Source organism: Aphelocoma coerulescens, chromosome 3 (assembly GCF_041296385.1).
Source record: "Aphelocoma coerulescens isolate FSJ_1873_10779 chromosome 3, UR_Acoe_1.0, whole genome shotgun sequence".
NCBI lineage: Eukaryota > Metazoa > Chordata > Aves > Passeriformes > Corvidae > Aphelocoma > Aphelocoma coerulescens.
This window is the reverse complement of record NC_091016.1, coordinates 106,317,422-106,336,065: the sequence shown is the minus strand read 5'-3', so window position 1 is coordinate 106,336,065 and position 18,644 is coordinate 106,317,422. Positions and strand designations below refer to the sequence as shown.

Here is an 18,644-nt window from a genome sequence, read left to right as displayed (position 1 = left end):
TTGCCTACTAAGACATCCTGTCTTCTTTGGCTTTGGTGACTACCATTTTTCCTGGGGAAAGGAACTTCTTTTCTTTCCCCACAATGCTGCAATTAATTTAATCACAGTTGCTCACTGCAAAAAAAAGAACTGAATATCCTCTGGGTTAAAGAAAGTGCCATTTTTTTCCTCTTTCATTTCTTTCTCTTTTTCTCCCTATCTTTCCTACTAAAAAAGTTTGCTTCAAGAATTCAACTTTACATTATTTTCTTAATTCCACCTGCATTTCAGCATCTCTAGCTGGATTAAATTCATCAGTACAAACTACAACAAAGTATGACAAAAGTATTACATGAATTCATGTCTAAACAATGATTAAATCTTACTGTGTTCACTCTTCCAAGCTTCTCAGCTGTCTCAGAGTAAAAACCTAGCAGTTCAGGGCCATGTGTTGTGGACTTTGTAAGTACGGAATTTTACAGTATAAGCACTTAAAAATCAATCAAAGCAAACAACAAGAACAAAACTAGGGTAGTACTCTATCATTTTGAAGTTCAGAAAAGGAAAAGAACTTACAGAGCTTACACTATGTTTTTATTACTCATTTGCATACCGTGTTAGTTGAGTTTCCATTTAAATGTAAGCCACTGTCAAAGAGAGGTGATGAAGTTCCACTGCTGTGATCACTGGAAGGTCCAGGGGAACCTGGAAATCAGATCAAGAAAAATAACTGCTAATGTTAAAAATATGTATATATCAGACAAAATCTATTCCAACTGTAAAACACAGGAAGAATTTTTAATATAATTCACCAAACCAAGACAGAAATACTAGTTGTGTTTTAGAAATAAAATATCTACACTTAGATATCTAGCTATCTTAATATCTAGAAAGCTATACTTAATATCTAGAAAGAAAAAAGGTATCTAGATGTCTTCTCAGAGGGGCTGTGCTCATGGGAATTATTTGTATGACTAATTTTTTTGCAGAATTAAGCCTTTTTCACTGAGAATGAGATATTCAAAACCAAGTAACAAGTTCAGTTACACAAAATGCATTTAATAATTTAAAGAACAAATTTTCTATCAAAGTCTCTTGGACTTTTCTATCAGAGTCTCTTGAGACTCTTGGAAGTCTCACCTTAGAGTACCACCATAGACTGTATTTATAAACAAAGATAATAGAAAACTCTAAGGCAAGTACTAACTGGACATACATATACTTTATTAATGGATGTATTTTTTCCTTAAAATGCCAATTATTTTTAAGTAAGATGCTCCTTCTCAAATTCAGAAATTGAAAGCAAACAATCACCCTGAACTGTTGATACCATGTCAATATGCTAAGACTAGACAGATATATTCTTCAAAACATCTCTTCTTTTAGCAGTTATGCATCATGATCCTACTTTAGTAGTTAAAAGTGATTCCAGGAAAGCTTAATACTTTTGTAGTATATTATAATGGAAATAACATAGAGCCACATCACTGTGTAGTTTCTGCTTAAATGTAAAATGTTAACAAATAGCACCAATAATATGCAATTACTGTCAGACAGCACTTGGTCTTATCAATAATGCACACAAAATCAATTGCACAGCATTATATTCATCATCACTGAAAACTCTTTTTTCCATCTGAAGAATTCACCTGAAATTGTCTGTAAATCATCTCACATTAATAAGTCTGTCAAGTCTAACACCACAGTAGTCAAAAAGCCGTTCTTAGTCATATTTTTTTGTATGTTTCTTTTCCATACATCAACACCTGGAAAATTTAGCAAAATGGAACTTAATTCAAGAAAAGTGCATTTTCTCCATTACAGACCTGTCAGTTCAATGCTGAGGTCTCAGAATTGTAGCCTCAATTCTGGAGTTTCAGCATGTTTTTGTTTGGAGTCCCTTCTGTACAATACTAAGTCGTGTCAGCAGAAGGAGTCATTATGCTTTGTTTCTATGGGTCTAAACCAAGCACCTACTCTAGTAACTATAATGTTTTGTAGCTCCTATATATGTACAGTAGCCAAAAAAATTTATGTTCTTAGTCATAGACAACTACAGTGACTTGATGGAACAGAAGAAAATTTTAATGAAAAAAAAAAAAGAAGCAAAGGAGTTGGCATTAAATTCTCTACTGAAGAGTCTGCCTGCTGGGAAATCTGACTGTCTGCAGCAGTAGACAACTATCACAAGTCCATCAATCAATCAGATTCTGAAAGTGGAATTATCCCACCTATTCAGCAATTTGAGCATATCAAAAGACATGAATTCAGGTATTTACAAATCTTTAAATCCAGGCTTTACCATATCACAAAATAATGCATTCGAATAATTGATTATTTTTAAGTAGAGAAAACTTACATTGATCTCATGGCAAAGCTAGGAATAAAAGGTTAAGAAAGAAATTTCCCTCCTTCCATAGCATCCCAGAAGATTTACTTATCAGCAGCTTTCTTTCATTTTCTGTGTATTCCTAGCTACACAGCCTGTCTCAGGCCATGCCACCTCTGAGTCCATGAACTTGACTGCAAACAAGTTCACAAGTCTTTTAGTCCATTCCCTGCTGTTTCTGCCTCACTTACTCATGGACCTCATTCAGCATTTTAGATGTTCCCATTGCAAATACTCAGCTTACTTGCATGGAAGGTGCAGTGCACTCATCTCTCCAAGGAACTCTGTTTGCCTTCCCACACGACAGCCCTAGAGCAATCAGAGCTGCTCCTTCCTGTTCTTAGAACAAAACACAACATGATCATATACTATCTGCTACTTCAGCCCTTGCCTAAGTAGATGAGACTTCAAATCAAGTGTAAGGTACCAGTCCAAACTCTGGAACATTACTTCGAGAAAGACTATCGAAGTGTTTATGTTAAATAAAACATCTGCTACTCCCTGCTCCATGGCCATAATCACAGAAATCATAAAATATTCCAAGTTAGAAGGGACCCACAAGGATCTCTGAGTCCAGCTGTCAAGTGAATGAGCCTGTACAGGGATCAAACCCACAACCTTGGCATTATTAGCACCATGCTCTGACCAGCTGAGCTACAGCTTCCTGCTGGGTACTGATACTGTGAAAAGAGGCATTTGCTATGTTGTGATGTTTCCAGCAATTGTTACTGCCTAGATGTGTGATCCCACACAAATCTTAAGACAATCGGCCTAAGAGAAATGCAAACCTACCCTATGACAGGCATCATCTGTTTAATTTGCTTATTCTCAGCTTTGGCGTTCTTGTTCTTTTGAGAAGGTTGGGTTAGGAAGGATCCCGTGGAAGAGGAAAAGATCTCAGCCTGATTTTTACCTGAGCAATAGGTGAGTATGCTCAGAGGAAAAAACCACACAACATACCCTGCAAAATGAGAAGGGGTCACAGAGACATAGAGATGGAAAGGAGATGAGTCTGCAGTTCATAAAGGAGACTGAGATGCCCCTGAGGGTAGGACAAAAAAACCAGGTAGGACTCCAAGGTGAGGGAAATAAACTTTGTAAGGATCACAGTGGATTTTGGAGAGCCAGCAACAACTCAGGAAATCACCATGTTAGCTGACATTAAACCTAGAGCAAGAACTCATTTGCAGTGGTACAGGTAGGAGTTGTTAATAAATCCTTTTATAATACTTTTGACAGAATTAATATGATTTTTAAACTTAAAATATTAAGTATTTTACTACTTATTTTAATAAAGCCTAGATTTTATTTTTAACTTATAAGTCTTATACTTTCTAGACCTAGAAAATTCTCTAATAAAGTTCTGGACAGCTCAACAGTTCCATCAATAGGAGGTTGATTATTTCAGTCCGTGAATTACACTAAATCTCTAAGTAATAAACAACCCTCAAAATGCACAACAGCAGAACAATGTACAGCAAACAGTCAGCAAGACTTTATTATTAATAACAATTTGTTTTATGATTGACATTGCTGAATGATACTGGAGACCTCTTGTACATAAATAAAAATTCATATGTTGACCTTGCTGATTGTGGCATAGGCAACCTCCAAAAGAAAAAAAGCTCATTCCAGAACAACCACAAAATTAATATCAAAGGAAACACTCTTAAAGATTTTTAATTACACTGTAAGCTTTGCAAATTCAGAATATTCTGATCATTTGGTATAAGTATCAAATAGAAAAACTTTGAAAAGGGTCTGTTTTACCAGAAAACGTCCTGAGAAGTTTTCCTAGCAGCAGTGAATCTTTTTTAAATAGGTCCTACAAGCCCAGCATAACACTGGGATGGATAATGACCTTAGATCCAGAGAATCCTTAATGACAATACCCAGAGTTGATGCCATAATTATTCTGTAACAGGCTAAAAAATAGTCTCACATTAAATCTTAACTTTTTGACCCAGCTCAAAAATCCAAAACTCCTCCTCTTGATTTCAAGAAATACAAATCCTCTCTCTAGGTGAGAGATACCTTAGAGAAACCCACCACCATGGGATGAGGAATCATCCTTGCCATGAAGCCAAGAAACCCAATGAAGCAGACCTTATTGGCCCATAACAATTCTGATCCAGGCCTGATAGGTTTTTGAGAAATAGCTATTTGCCCAATGCAAAATCCTGCCAAGCATTCTGCGATATTTTATAAAACTGCTGATCAAAGAAATAACTGTGGCAGAGAATATTGGAACAATTTAATTTACTATTATGGAAAGTCTTGTAATAGTCTAGTAAGTGGTAAGTGTCCCGGACAGCTGTGAAAGAGACAAGGATCAATACTGGCATATCACCCCTGATTAGGGCCTCCTCCAAACACAGTCCTTGTCTCATCCTTAAGTGATACTTAATCAGTATCCACAACTAAACCCATGCCAAATTCTGTATTTTTGTTGGCAATAATGAAGGAGTGAAACAGAAAAATGTCGTGACAACTGTAGGTAGATATTTCCATGTTATCACATCTTGTGCTTTTGCCATGACATGAGATGGTGTAGGGAAGGGAGACGTATGAGAAGGAAGGGGGGGATAGATGCTACTCCTGATGGTGTGCTCATAGTGATGATATGGGTTAATGGGAAGAGACAGCATGATTACAGCACTAAAACTGCCAGCACAGCAGCTGGTCTGACCGAATGCTGGAAGGTAGGGGACCAAGTGCCTGAGTCTTCTGGGATGCCAGGAGAGGCCAAGATACTTCAGAATTACGCATGTATTATGCATGTATGCACTTAAATCCTGTCTGCAGTGTGATTTGGAAATTTCTTTATTGCATAATGGAATTTCTACTTAGCTTTTTAAATGTGTCATTGATACTTCATGACTGGAATTCCCTTTTGTGCATGGACCTGTGAAAAGCTCTTCTTGAAATGGGGTGCTATTCTCTGTAACTCCATCACTATTCTCTGTAACTCCAGCTTATTTATTGTCTTAAATCAGAACTATTTTCCATCATTTTATCCAGCTTATTTGCTTCTTTTCTCACTACAAGAATGAGTATTTATAGCAAGTCACTTACCAAAGATCACTTGACTCACTGACCTTGGTTTCAGCCTCTATTGGATGGCTACACAGAACATTCTGGAGAGGAGCATGTAAGCTCTTGCAGAGGTTCAGGTTCAGTTCAGGAGAAGGGTCATGTCCTAAGTTCCTTACATGTCTGATCATACCTAGCAAGTTCTTTTTTTTGAGCAGGTGGTATAAGGCTGGGATCATGCATGGGACTGGGCAGGGTAATGCTTGCCAAAAATTTCCTCATGCTCTGCATAAAGGAAGGAAGTCTAATAAGCTGCCCGAAATAAGCAGTTTATATACAAGATGTCACATTTTGGAAGCACTGCTTCTCTGCTGTGCTGCTTGATAGTCTGGTAGATTGTCTAAAACAGCATTGGCTTCCCTATTCCAAAAAAGGTTTTCTTTGAACCACAGTAATCAGGGGCAGACCCCAAATAGTGCTAGCTGGTCACATTGAAATGGAGGATGGCCTCCTTGATGATCACTGCTTTCTCCTTCCAGAAATAGCACTTTATGGAAGCAGTGCCATGATCTCAGCCTCCCAGACAGGAATGCTGCAGTGTCTCCTGGTGAGAAAGCCAAGTTCCCTGTGATGTACAAAAAGGGCACCAATATTCCTGGGCCTACGTGAACAACTTGTGAAGGTGGCAGTCAGCTCATGTAGAGCGTGTACTAATGGCAAGGTTTTGGGGGGTGCGATGTCTCCTGAAGTGGGAGATGGTTGGGGCTGCCCTGTGCCAGAAACAGACAGTTCCAACCAGCTCCCACATATCCACCGAGCCCTGCAGCTGAGCTGGCAGCACCTCTGGGAAACTATCTAAGAAAGGGTAAAATGCAGAAGAGCAGAGACAATAGTAAGGAAAAGAGTGACACAAAAGTCAAATGAACCTCGAGGTCTGTGAGGAAGGTAATGGACAATTTATTTGTCCGTTTCTCATTGCCTGAATCTATTTTAATAGGGAGTAAATTTATCTAAGTTTTCCCATGTTGCTTCTACTTTGGCCATGATGGTTGTTAATACATGATCTCTTTTGACCTAAGAGCTTTTTTGTTCTATTTTCCTGCCACGTTCTGTTTGAGAACTGGGAGTGAGAGAGCATCTGAGTGGGAGTTTGGCTGTTAGCTAAGGTTAAACAATGACAAGCAACACAGTTCAAGTACGTGATGTCAGTCTACAAGATGAGCCAGAAGTTGTAGTAGGACTGTCATACTCACAAATGAATACATCCAACAACACAGACACTACTGGTAAGATACTGCTAGCTTGCCAAAATCATGTTTAGTAGGAAAAGTAGGAAGACCAAACCTTAAGATTCATTATAAGAAACACTGACCATATATTTTCAAATGCAAATGATAAGCAGTAAGAACTGAAAGAAAGGTTTTAGCATGAAATGAATAGTTCAGCTTAGTAGAGGCCTGTTAAATTGGCTTTTGACAGGCGTAAGAATCTAGATTAAATGATTGACACTCTTCTAATAGCAAGATCTAGACTATGACACCTATGATTCTGTTGAAATTATGAAAAAACAAGTACATAGTTGAGCCCAACTTAAATGAATAAAATCTAAATCAATCCAAAGAATGAGACACATTTCAAAACTTTTTGCTTATTTTGGAAAGAAAATAATCTGTTAAAATAAACTGCTGTAAAATTCTTTAATCTGATTAAATAAACTGATTTATTATGAACACTTTTCTACTTGTGACACTGATAACAACTGTGCAACCTGAGTATTTTATCTACTAACCAAAAGAACCCCAAGCTTCCCTCATCTGTATTGTTCATACACATTTTAGTATTGCTACTGGTAAACTACTCAGTTGTCTCGACATAATTCTGCTGACACAACCAATCAAAATAGCAAAGTAATTTATGAAATACACATCATTAATGTTACTCATTTGTTTGGTAAGTGTCATCAAAGTACCTTTCAGTGTAAATGTATGATTCAAATGTTTGCAAACACTCTTTTATTGGATTCAGGCAAAGCTATTGCAAAACTTTCAGATATCACCCATGATTGTACTGCATTTTATTGATTTTTTCAGCTTAATTTTGAATAAATTATACATAAGCAGCAAGGGAGTATGCATTAGACTGTTATATGTTAAATAGTAAACTAGACAGATAATTTTCTATTTCTTCCTGTAAAGCAATCAAGGATTGAATTTCTATTTCTGTCACTCTCAGTTTATGACAAGAATACTTCAAAGAGGAAAACAAATTACTCCTAATTCACTGATTTCCTCTTACCTAATGGGAGCTTTAAAAATGATGGAGCTTCCCTGAGGTATTGAACTGTGATGGTAACTTCATCGCCAGCATTTCGCAGTAGGTGTACCTGTCAGTGTGACAAATAACAGCTACTTTAAACTGAAGAACCATCAGTCATGGAAAGCACATTACTTACAATGAAATCAACATTCCTGTTGATCTATAATAAACTCAGTGTAAACATTTCTGACTTCTTAATGTAGAATAGCTTGAGGATCAAGCCACACCAACAACGGAAAAGAGTAGGCAAGACCAGTGGAACAACCTTAATAAATAATTTGCTGGGCAACCGGATATTACTACCAGCTGAACACAACTTTCACTAGCTGATTTTATAAAACTGACATAGGGTAGTAGAGTGTGTATACAAACAGCAAGACACATGGAAATATATTAATACATCGTACACATCTTGATCTTAAGTATTTGGTTTGATTGCTTTGGGGAACAAATTAAGCACACTTTTGTGTTTCAAATATAGTCTCGGGTTGTGTCTTTATTGTCTGTAAGAATTTGTTAACCAAAAGGGAACATGCACACACACACACACCCACACGTGTATAGACATGTTTTAAACCATCAGAATTCACTTTGGGGCATAGCACACTACTATGTAAAGTGTTTTTTTAAAGGCAGAACTACAAATAACATCTCTGATGGAACTCAGTTCCTACTGCAAGGCAGAGGTATTCCCCAGTTTCATACCCATGACTCTCAGGAAACAGGTATTGCATTTAGTTTGCATGTGGCCTGTACAGACAGGGTCTGCATCCCTGATCCAGTTTGTCAGAAATAGATACTACAGCTTCTGGCCTCTAATCTGAGCACAACCAGAGCATTCATGTATCAAGCGGAAAAGTAACTAACTTTGTGAAACTAACCAATACAGATGCATTTAATGGTTAATGTACTTGGAGGAAGCTCGTGGCTGTTTTGTTTCAGACTACTGTTTTGGCACAATGCCATACTGGCCAACATCATGAGATGCAGGATTACCTCAAACATTTTAAGTTTTCCACTTGTGTACCTAAAATAATGCTTACACCAGAGACTGATGTATTCACTTACATGAAAACATCAAGCTTATGTCTCATGGAAACTAAGAACCTTATTCCCTTTTTTCTTCCACTCCCATCCCCCACAGCTCAATCTGCTTTTAAATTATTTACTATGAAAAATAAAACAGCTAGTGCTACCTACTCAACCCCAGAAATCTGAGTGTTGTGCTTTTGTGGACGACTGACTAGAAGAGAACCTGAGGTCTCATTGTGGGAAAAAACACCGTGGAGAAAAATATTAATGTCCTGGGGTGATGTTACGAAGCCGCTTTATTCCTTAACCGCCCGCTCAATGCCCAAGGACGCTGTGCCTTTGGGATGGACCCGGGGGCGGGGCCGGAGCCACGGACCCGAGGGGGCGGTTGAACGGCTCAGCCCAAAGGCTCAGGGGCTCCAGGGCCCGGGCAGGGGCTCGGTGAGGCTCGGGAGGGACTGCGCCGGGAGCGCTGTGCTGTTCTTTGGGTTTCTTCTGGGTTCTGGATACTGGGAGAAAGGTTCTGTTGGTTTTTTTTCTTGTTCTTTTTTCCCTTCCCTCTCCCTGCCTCACTGCCTCCCTTCCCTCCTCTCTGGTCTGGGGAGCCTGTGGGGGTGGCCCCGATGGGCCTGCGGGGTGGCTCCGGCTGGTCCGAGCCCAGGTGTCTGTTCCCTCTCTGGGAATTTGTTGTATTTTGAGGGTTTTTTTATCCTGTTCTACCCTGTTTTGTTTGTGTGTTAATAAACAGTTTGGTTTCTTTTTCCCACTTTCACTCCCTGTGACCCATTTGTCTCATTGACAGAGGAAAAGGGGAGCAACACTCATTCCGGAGTGTTTCCTTCTGAAGTTTTGTCTCAAAAACTGAGACAATTATGATCACTGATTTCTGACTAAACCATTTGAAGATGATCAAAACAGAGTAGCCAAGAAAAACAGTGTTGCAAACTTCGCATGCTTCTTTAAGGTCAAAAAAGGTATGATAGGGTTGTAAAGCAAACCAATGTGTCTTAGATTCTAAGGTGCAAGAAAACTATGTCTCCTGAAATCCTCTGCCCCTTATTTCCTGCAGTATTTTAGACATTATTTATTACTCAATAAACACTGAAGATGATTGGTAGCTCTGCCAGTCTCACTCTACTGTTACAAAGTAGGACACCCAATATATTCCCTTCCAAATTAAAAAAGTCAGAAAGTATCAGGGCAGGGAGAATTCACAGTTGACAAAAAAATACAAGATCCTGTTATCCAATGCTGCTGTACCTGAAATACCATTTTACTTTTCCTTGCATGGTAAATCTATTAGAAATGCCAAGTTTAGTTTATAATCAGTATGGAAAGCACAGTGTTTTGCAAAATTAAATAGAAAATTCAAAACCAACAAATTTAAAATGTAGTCATGATACTGTCCTGATATATGTAATGGGAAGAAACATAAACCAAAAAAATTAATACTGAGAACTCATTTTCTATTGCCTTTTAAAATAAGCCAAATAAGTGAAGTCCTTTAATTTTAACTTTGGAATAAAAGAAAGAATTTTAATTTCTTAATAGATATAAACATGCTTTCAAACACAGAAGAAAAACTATGTTTCCTCTTAATTAAGCTAAGAATGTTTGCACACAAAGAGTTATATTTTTCAAGAGACGAGAAGAGACAGCATGACAGACATATTGCCTAATGTACTTTTGGAAGGCATTAGTCAAATTTTATGAAGATAAATTAAATCCACAGAGTGTTGGAACAAAACAGTAGACTAGAAACTGTTGAAGAGTACGAGATTTCATTTTTTATTTCAAATTATATTTTGAAAAGGAAAGAACTCTAATATTAATGATTTGGCTTAGAATTTCCAAGCAGTAGTACCTTAAATAACATTCACACTGTATCATATTCTCCTGAAGCTGCTTAGTATTCTTCGGGTAGTGCCTGAAGAGGTCAGAGCGTTGAACCTCACATACTAACAAAAACTAAATCAATTTCAGTGTTCACAAGAAGGTCTTAACAGTCAGGTCACTAAATAGTGCACTGTTCTGTGATGTTCAAGCTTTTGCAAAAGACCACTAAGTCCGAAAAAGACAAATCTCGTGTCTTTGGAGTAACATTCAGTGTTACACTGTTGCCTTACTGTAGTAATAATACAAAACTAGGATGGCAGAAGGGAGTGGGTTTTGGTGGTTTTTTTAAAGGCTGATTAAATGTATTTACTGCAGCTAACTCTCTCTGTGTGTGTGTGTGTGTATGTGTGTGTGTGCATCCATGCACTTACTCGTGTTCATCTGCATAAAGGAAAGAAGGGCTTCACCTGAAATGCTTGCTTTTCATACTGGTTCCAGTTTGCAGGTTTTGCATATCTCTAAGCGTGTTTATCAATTCAGGGTTTATGATGCTTATCTTTCTCACATGCATTTCTCAAGAACAGAACAATGTTACAAATATAAATAGGAGATTCTATATCTCACTTGGCTAACTACAGTAGAGAGTCTGCAGAAAAAAATTTGACTCATATTTTAGGAGAACCTAATGACCTTTGTCGTCTCATTTTTACTGTCAACACCCAATTACGGGAAATGCTATATACCTTTAAGCAGACGAGCCAATGGCACAATTCATAGCTGCTGTGCATTCTTTTTAAATTCTGGTGCCCTGTATTTACTGTGAATTGCTCTAAATCTTCAAACATACCTGAACATCAATATTCACACTGCTCAGAGATTTAGACAAGGTTTTGGCTGTTTGAAACAGGTTCTGTCACATTAAGAACTGTAATAGCAATTAAAATTGCAAAGGAGAATGTTTTTGATGACCATATCGCCTTTTAGCCAATATCTATTCTGCGTGCAGAAGTCACATCATTTCACTTTGGTCACATAAAGATTCAACTCTAAAGGATTTGCTAATATCTTTTCTAGAAAACAGTAAAGATCTTAGGATACAAAGAAATTCTCATCCACAGATAGGTATCTCTAAATGTGTAGAGTCTGGATGATAACCTTACACTTCAAACATACGAAGTTAGATGAAATGAATCTTATCATCTTGCATCTATTGAAGAATATTTAAGTACCTAACTCAGACTAAAAGTCTGAAGCAAAAATTCTGAAGTAAAAGGATGTGAATCACCCGATGAATGCCTGAGCTTGAGGTACAAGCATTTCATAAATAAAACGCTTGAAATTCACACAGCGTGCAAGTCTTGGACGTGACAAGTACCTGGGTGGAAGGTTATGTACAAGCCTGCAATAGAGCAGGCAAACAACTGAGATGTGGTAAAATATATGAAGAATTAGACCATAACAAAGAATAGTAAAAAAAAGAAAAAAAGAAAAAAAAGACATCTAGAGAACTAAAAGTTTTTAAAAATCTTTAAATCTTCAGAAAGAACGATAGCATGTAACACTTAAAATGCCTCCTAGGCAGAAGTATACCTGGAAGAACTTTAGGAAACTTGGCAGTTTCAGCTCAATGCCTATGCACAGGGCTGAAAAATCTGGTATTGTGCCTATATGTCTAGGAGAAGGCAAGGAAGATATGTGATAAACAGACACCTCGCAGTACAAGTAGACTTTAAAATGACAGTAGAAACAAAATGGCTTTAAAAAAAGTTTGTAAAATTAAAGTTGGATTATTATTGGAAGATCATGAACCAGAATTAAGTTAGTTCAAGAAACAATGATTTCTTGATACTTGTCTCTTTTCCAATGGTCAAATATAGAGTGGTTTCAAATAAATTCTTTTGATTCTTCTCTTCCTTAGCTTTGCACTATTCAATGAGCAATAATGTCTTTCTAAATGCTTAGCTCGCTAATCCAAAGCAAGCATTTGTGTCTGAACAATTTATACAAATATGCTAGGAAAAATGACAGTCAATGCCACTTATGGAAATTTTCACAGATTTAAACTAAACTGCAACTTCTCTTAGTTTACTCAATTCTTGCTTTCCTCTAATTTCTGCCTATAAATACAGATAGATTCAGTATCAATTTAAACAAATAATGCTGCTTCTGTATGATATAATTACCAGGCATTATGGACAAAAAAAGAAATTATTTAAATTTTTTTTTTCATTATTGTGTACATTAATTTTCTATTTAATTACACACTCCAGTGTGTAATTAGCATTGTGCCAACAATGCTTGCAAAACTATCTGGAATATGAAAGACACTGATACATACTGTGTATCAGAAAATAAATTTTGAGTCAACTCAGCTGTTCCCTGAAGCAATGAAAGTTTAAATAACTTCTCTAAAGGATAACTATTACCTGAAGCATGGAGACCCATTCCTGAGAAAGTAACTTTGCCATTTTCAAAAAAATCCCACGAATATCAGAGCATTATGGGGACTTCTCTCTGGAAATGCAGGTCAGTCTCAACTGTGATCAATGCGCTATAAACGAAAAGAGTTTAAAGCCACAAAACTCAAAATTAAATAACAAGCTATAGTTTTATTGTTTATCTACTGTTATGCATTACTTGTAAAAAGAAAGAATTGTCTCAGGTATCAAAAACTCACAACAGACTGATGTACATATCTGACTACGTATGACTGGAAAAGCATATGGTAAAGTGGAATCAGTATCCATGGAATTGCAAACATTTCTGTCCCAAATGAAGCCCTTTCCAAGCAAAGAAATTGGAGCAGCCTAACACTGCAGGTTCATATTCTTCAAATATATTTAAACATCTTTCTAGATGTTAGTTTAGTGGTTGAGTTTATATGAACTCAAATGAGCACAGATTGAGCTAAAAAGATTAAATGCAGGTTTTTCTTGTAGCCATTACTGTTACATTCTTCTTTTGTTGTTTGCTTGTACTTGTAACATACCTGCAGGGTTCTCAGAAATAGATTTTATTTGACCTGAAGTTTCTGAGGAGAGAGGTAGCAGCCAAAAACCCCTGCCATCATCTAATGGCAATGGTGTAAGATTATGATGAAAATAACATCAGCTGGAGGATGGGCAATATTTAATGAAGGCTGTCTTGTGCTACTGAGTGTAAAAACAAAACCAGAAGGTTTTGAAGGTGTCAAACCCAGCAGGTCATATGCTGCATTCTCTGATTTAGAAACTGTTAATAATTTGGATAAATTTCCTCCTTTTCTCACAACAAACTTTGCCACAATGATCCCTTTGTTCTACATTTTCTAGCCTAATCTAGACTTAATACAGGATTAAAGGTAGGAAGCACCAAGAACTGCTTTTTGTTGCCTACACATTCACTGCTGAGGTGCAAGCTAGAACACCTATGGACTGCTCAGTTCAATGGATTGCCCTGCAGTTTGGATCAGCCATAGAATTTATTTATAATCACTCATATGTTCATCCTCTCAGACTTAAAGAACTGGGGCACCTAGAACAGAGAAAACATTCCTCTTTTACTAAACTCCTTACAGCATGTAGATAAACATAAAACCATAACAGGAATACCTATGGATAAAGTTCAGCAGTATTTCACAGTAGGAGTACCCCTCTGTGTTTGTCCCTAATGCTTTTGTTTTCCCAATTCCCCAGGCATGAAAGTGCTACTATCACCACAAACCAGCAGATCATCTGCAATATTCAGCACACATCAGAGAGAAATCTGTTTTAGGCAAAGTCCTATATCTGAAACTTCTGCATGCTGTCTCAGGACCATAATCTATGGTTCCTTGTAATTTTGCTACTGTATAGGCTAATATTTCTTCAGCACCGATCACTATAAAGTATATTCCTTTATTCAATACTAAAAATTTTCTGTACTGGAAAAAAATGTGCTATTTGATAAGGGGAATATCATTCAAATCCCATTGTCAGGTTAAAACCTTCTGACTTAGTTTCTCTTCCCTCAGAGTACTGATCACAGCTAGAGCCATAACTGTTTAATTACAGGGCTTACTTTCTATATTAGACTTTTTTTTGTATTAGGCTTTTTGCTGTCTAATATTATATCAGACAAAAAGCAACAACACCAAAAACCCTTTTGATTTCCTAAACCAGTTCTGGATTACTTTTGATGCAATGTGCTAGCTTATTTGCCATTTGAAGTGTATGAATGCACTCCTGCTCTATGGTTTTGTCTGCTCTCTACAACAAGGAACAAGAGCAGGTGTTATTATTCATCCTCAATTCAGCAGCTAAACAAATGAGTCTGTAATATTGGTGATACCTATAAGACCCATTCACTTATTTAGATCACACTCCCATTAAGTCAATAACTTTTTGAAGAGAAATAATGCTTATGTACGACTTACACAGTGATCTCAAAGGAGTTAATCTCTCTTGCGATCAGAAATACACCCATTTTATTAATGGGTTAATTTTATGTGGTTTTAAGGCCTCTATATAACTTATATTTCCCTTTCCATTTCAAAAAAAATCTTACAAAATACAAAATAACTGAGTTTCACTTATTTAAACAGCCTAAGTCTAATCTTTCACAAACATTTATTTAATTAATCTGTTCGGAATCACCAGGGTGTACACTAACTCTTTATTAGCTTGCAGCTATGTTGTGTTCATAACACTGAGCTAGAGCATATAGCACTTCAAAGTTCTTTATACCCTGATGAAACACTGAGGGTCACACAATATAAGGCAGTAAATTAATGAAAAGCACAAAACATTGTTTCAAAAGGAAAAGGAAGGTGTGAGAGAAATAAATGAGATGGAGATGATACTGCTTCAGAGAAGTTAGCTTAGCCAGAGTGGAAACCAAGCAGAGTGACTAAAAATGAAGAGATAGACTAGTTTGGGCACAGGATATAAGGATCAAAGGAAGCAGGAGTGGATAGGGCTTCATAATGATTATCAAGGATATCAAGGAACATAATACAATATTGTTCTTCAAGCTATAAAGTAACTTCTTTTCTTACCAGCCCTTTTAAAGACATCCTCCCCACCCTGCTGACTTACCCACAGATAGCTTACACCCTTTTGTTTTCATTCCAAGTCTGTTTTTTGTTTACATATTTAACTACCTCCATGGTACTCAGTTTTGTACAGGTTGGAGGAGGAGAAGATGAAATAAAGTGTGCCTCTATTTATGACTTAAGTGGCTGGTATAATTTCTTATAAAGCCTTTGTAGGTCTTTCAACATTTATTAATGAAATAAATAAAAATTTTAAAAGGTTAAAAGACACTGGGTTGGTTTTTTTGTTTGTTTCTTTGTTTTTCCAATTGCTTTTGTGCTCAAAGAATTTGCACATTGTAAATGCCCATAATGCCAGTGTACTTTCTGCTTCTCTAACACAGGGAATTAAGTGCCTGTGAAATGATGGAGGTAAAATAGTTGTACTGCAATATGAACTACTTATTTTGGATGCTTTCTTAACATATTCAGAGCTTGAAATAAATTTGATTTCCACAATTAAATTTAAGAAGTTGTGTAATATTTTGAAGGGTACATTTTACACAGGTACTTACCTTACTCAATTTTTTAAAAATCTTTCTCTGAAATTTTGTTATCTCCTACAAAAACACAGTAAAGGTGCAAATGGACACAAACTAAAATGACAAAATCATGTTTTAAAGCATGTGAGTTTTATCATTTGCATGTGAAAGACACTGGAGACAAAAGTATTCTATAACTTGTTTCTTAGTGAGGAATGATGCCAGATACATTCAGTGAGGAAATAATCACACTTCTTAGAGCATCTGGAAACAATGAGGATGAATTGTACATTCCACAAAGTTTTAAAGTTATACTAAAATCTGATGATTTTATGTAGCTTTATTTTTATGCAATGCTGGGTTACAGAATACTTATGGAAAATTAGCACCTGGAGAAATGAAATTAAATTTAGATAGTTTTCATCCAAGCAAGATGAAAACCACTTTTTAATTATTTGTCTCACTGTCATGATAACTCCTGTTATTCTGTGACTAACTCTCCACAAAAATAGCTCAGGAAAATTCTATACGGAAACTGAAAGAAAACTATGTGCAGGAAATGTCACATATTAGCATTCTTGCTATTGATGTTTATTTCTGCCCACATACATAGCAGCAGCAAATTTTCTGAAGTACACAGTAAGTCTTAATGAAAGTGACTACACTAAACTTGTTAATAAATGGTGCTCAATAAAAGAGTTTGCTCACTCCTCTCAGTTCCTACTTCAGGTCTGATGCATGCAGCTGTCCTGAAGATATACATTCAGCATTAACAGGTATTTGCTGTCCACATAATAGATGACTAAAGCATTCTTCTAGAACTGACTGAGGCAATGACAAAGGAACACTCTGAGAACTACTACCAAGGTAAAGTTAAGACAATAAAATCTTCAAAAGCTTGATATCTTTTCTCTGGTCTATAGTCCTATAAATATATTAAAATGCATTAACTAAACATAAACTTCATTAATTTTTCATATGTAAAGAGCTTGTCAATGAAAACTTATTTATAGAAATGATGAAGTTTCTTGAACAGCTGTGTGTCAAAACTGCATTGTGCTTGAAAGTAACCTACAAATGGTTCCAAAGCTATATGTTTACTTTGGCTGATTCCAAACGTAAATCTCCCAATAATAAAGAAAGCAAGAGGTCAGTCTGAGATCATTTCAGCAAGCTCCCTGTCAATAATATTTATGGGTGATGGATTCTACCCATGTTGTTTCTGTTCACATGTCTTTTGTGTAACTACAGACACTCTCTTAGTCTGGAGCACATCAAAACATGATGCCACTCAAGATACCCTTACACCATGCCCCAAATTCTACGTTTAAAGAAAATGATAACAGCACCATATTGGGAAAACAATACATGTAATCACAAACTAGTGAAAGTTCCTTACACAGAAACTAGTCATAGAAAAAATGCTATGTAAAACCATCTAGATTTCTTTTTGAAGATCTAATGACAATGTAGGTCAGAGTTGGAAATTAGCTAGAGTGAGAAAAATACAAGATGCTAAAGGTTTTGGCTTTATTCTTTACAAACACCTTTTCTCTTCAAAAGATTAAAAGCTTTTCACATAAAAAGACTGGAAAAAAGAAAGGAATATTCATTGGATAGCCATAAGGATGGATCCACTTAAATCATGCCGAAACACAGTCCTGCCAAGCTGCTCTAGAGAGATATCCACCATTTTCCCCCTTCCTCTCTCTTCAGCCATCATGAATGGAGAGGATTTGGAGAAGGGAAGTGGTAATGTCAAGGCTGTGAAAGTATGTACCTTGATTTTATTTCCTTTAGAAGTTTTGATTAATGAAGCTCTCTAAAACTATATACATGAAAAGGAAAACAACTTTAAAATAGTGAACTCTGGTTGTTTGGGGTTTTTATTACTTTTTAAAAATATATTTTAATTTAATAATTGCTTGCACAAGATCAGGGAAAGCACCAGGAAAAGCCCTTTCAGTCACTGGAACAGATGTTCTAAGCTTCCCTACTGCTCTTCCTTTTCCTTCCTCTCCGACATGTTCCTGGGATTTGCTTGTCACCCCTCTGGAAGCACAGTGACTACTTTGTTTGATTATTCTATTTCGTATTTCTTTAGGTTTCCTGTGACAAAACACACTCTAACAAAAATTTACACACGTGTCTGTACCTGCTCAATATAACTTTTAGGGATTGTTTTCTTATTTCTACTCTACTGCAACTGCATTGCTTGAATACATGGCAATTCCTGGAAACAGTGTGATGTTGAGGTGATTTAAAACACTACTAATAAGTTTCTGTGCAATACCACAAACTTAACTTCCACTCATACAGTAAGATGTAACTGCAGCTAAACTTTGCAGTACTCTATGTAGACTATTTCAGAAAGTGTCTTAAATTTTACATAATTTTTGTCAACTGCTCATTTTTAAAATGCTTTTTAGTAGCATACACCTTTTCTTTCAGTGTGTCTAAAAAAAATGAATAGTAGGAAAGGATTGCTTTTGCTAGAGTTTATGAGTGTGGAATCAAGGGATAGGGA

General features: G+C 36.5%; 1 protein-coding gene across 1 annotated transcript in view; it reads right to left on the bottom strand.

Moving 5' to 3' along the window:
• SNTG2 (syntrophin gamma 2) overlaps positions 1-18,644 on the bottom strand; it is a 234,599-nt gene that overhangs the window by 78,540 nt on the left and 137,415 nt on the right. The window contains exons 7-8 of the mRNA XM_069008627.1: positions 7,697-7,784; positions 593-684 (exon numbers count right to left, since the gene is read on the bottom strand). Coding sequence (XP_068864728.1) covers positions 593-684; positions 7,697-7,784 — 180 coding nt within the window. The remainder of the gene's footprint in view (positions 1-592; positions 685-7,696; positions 7,785-18,644) is intronic.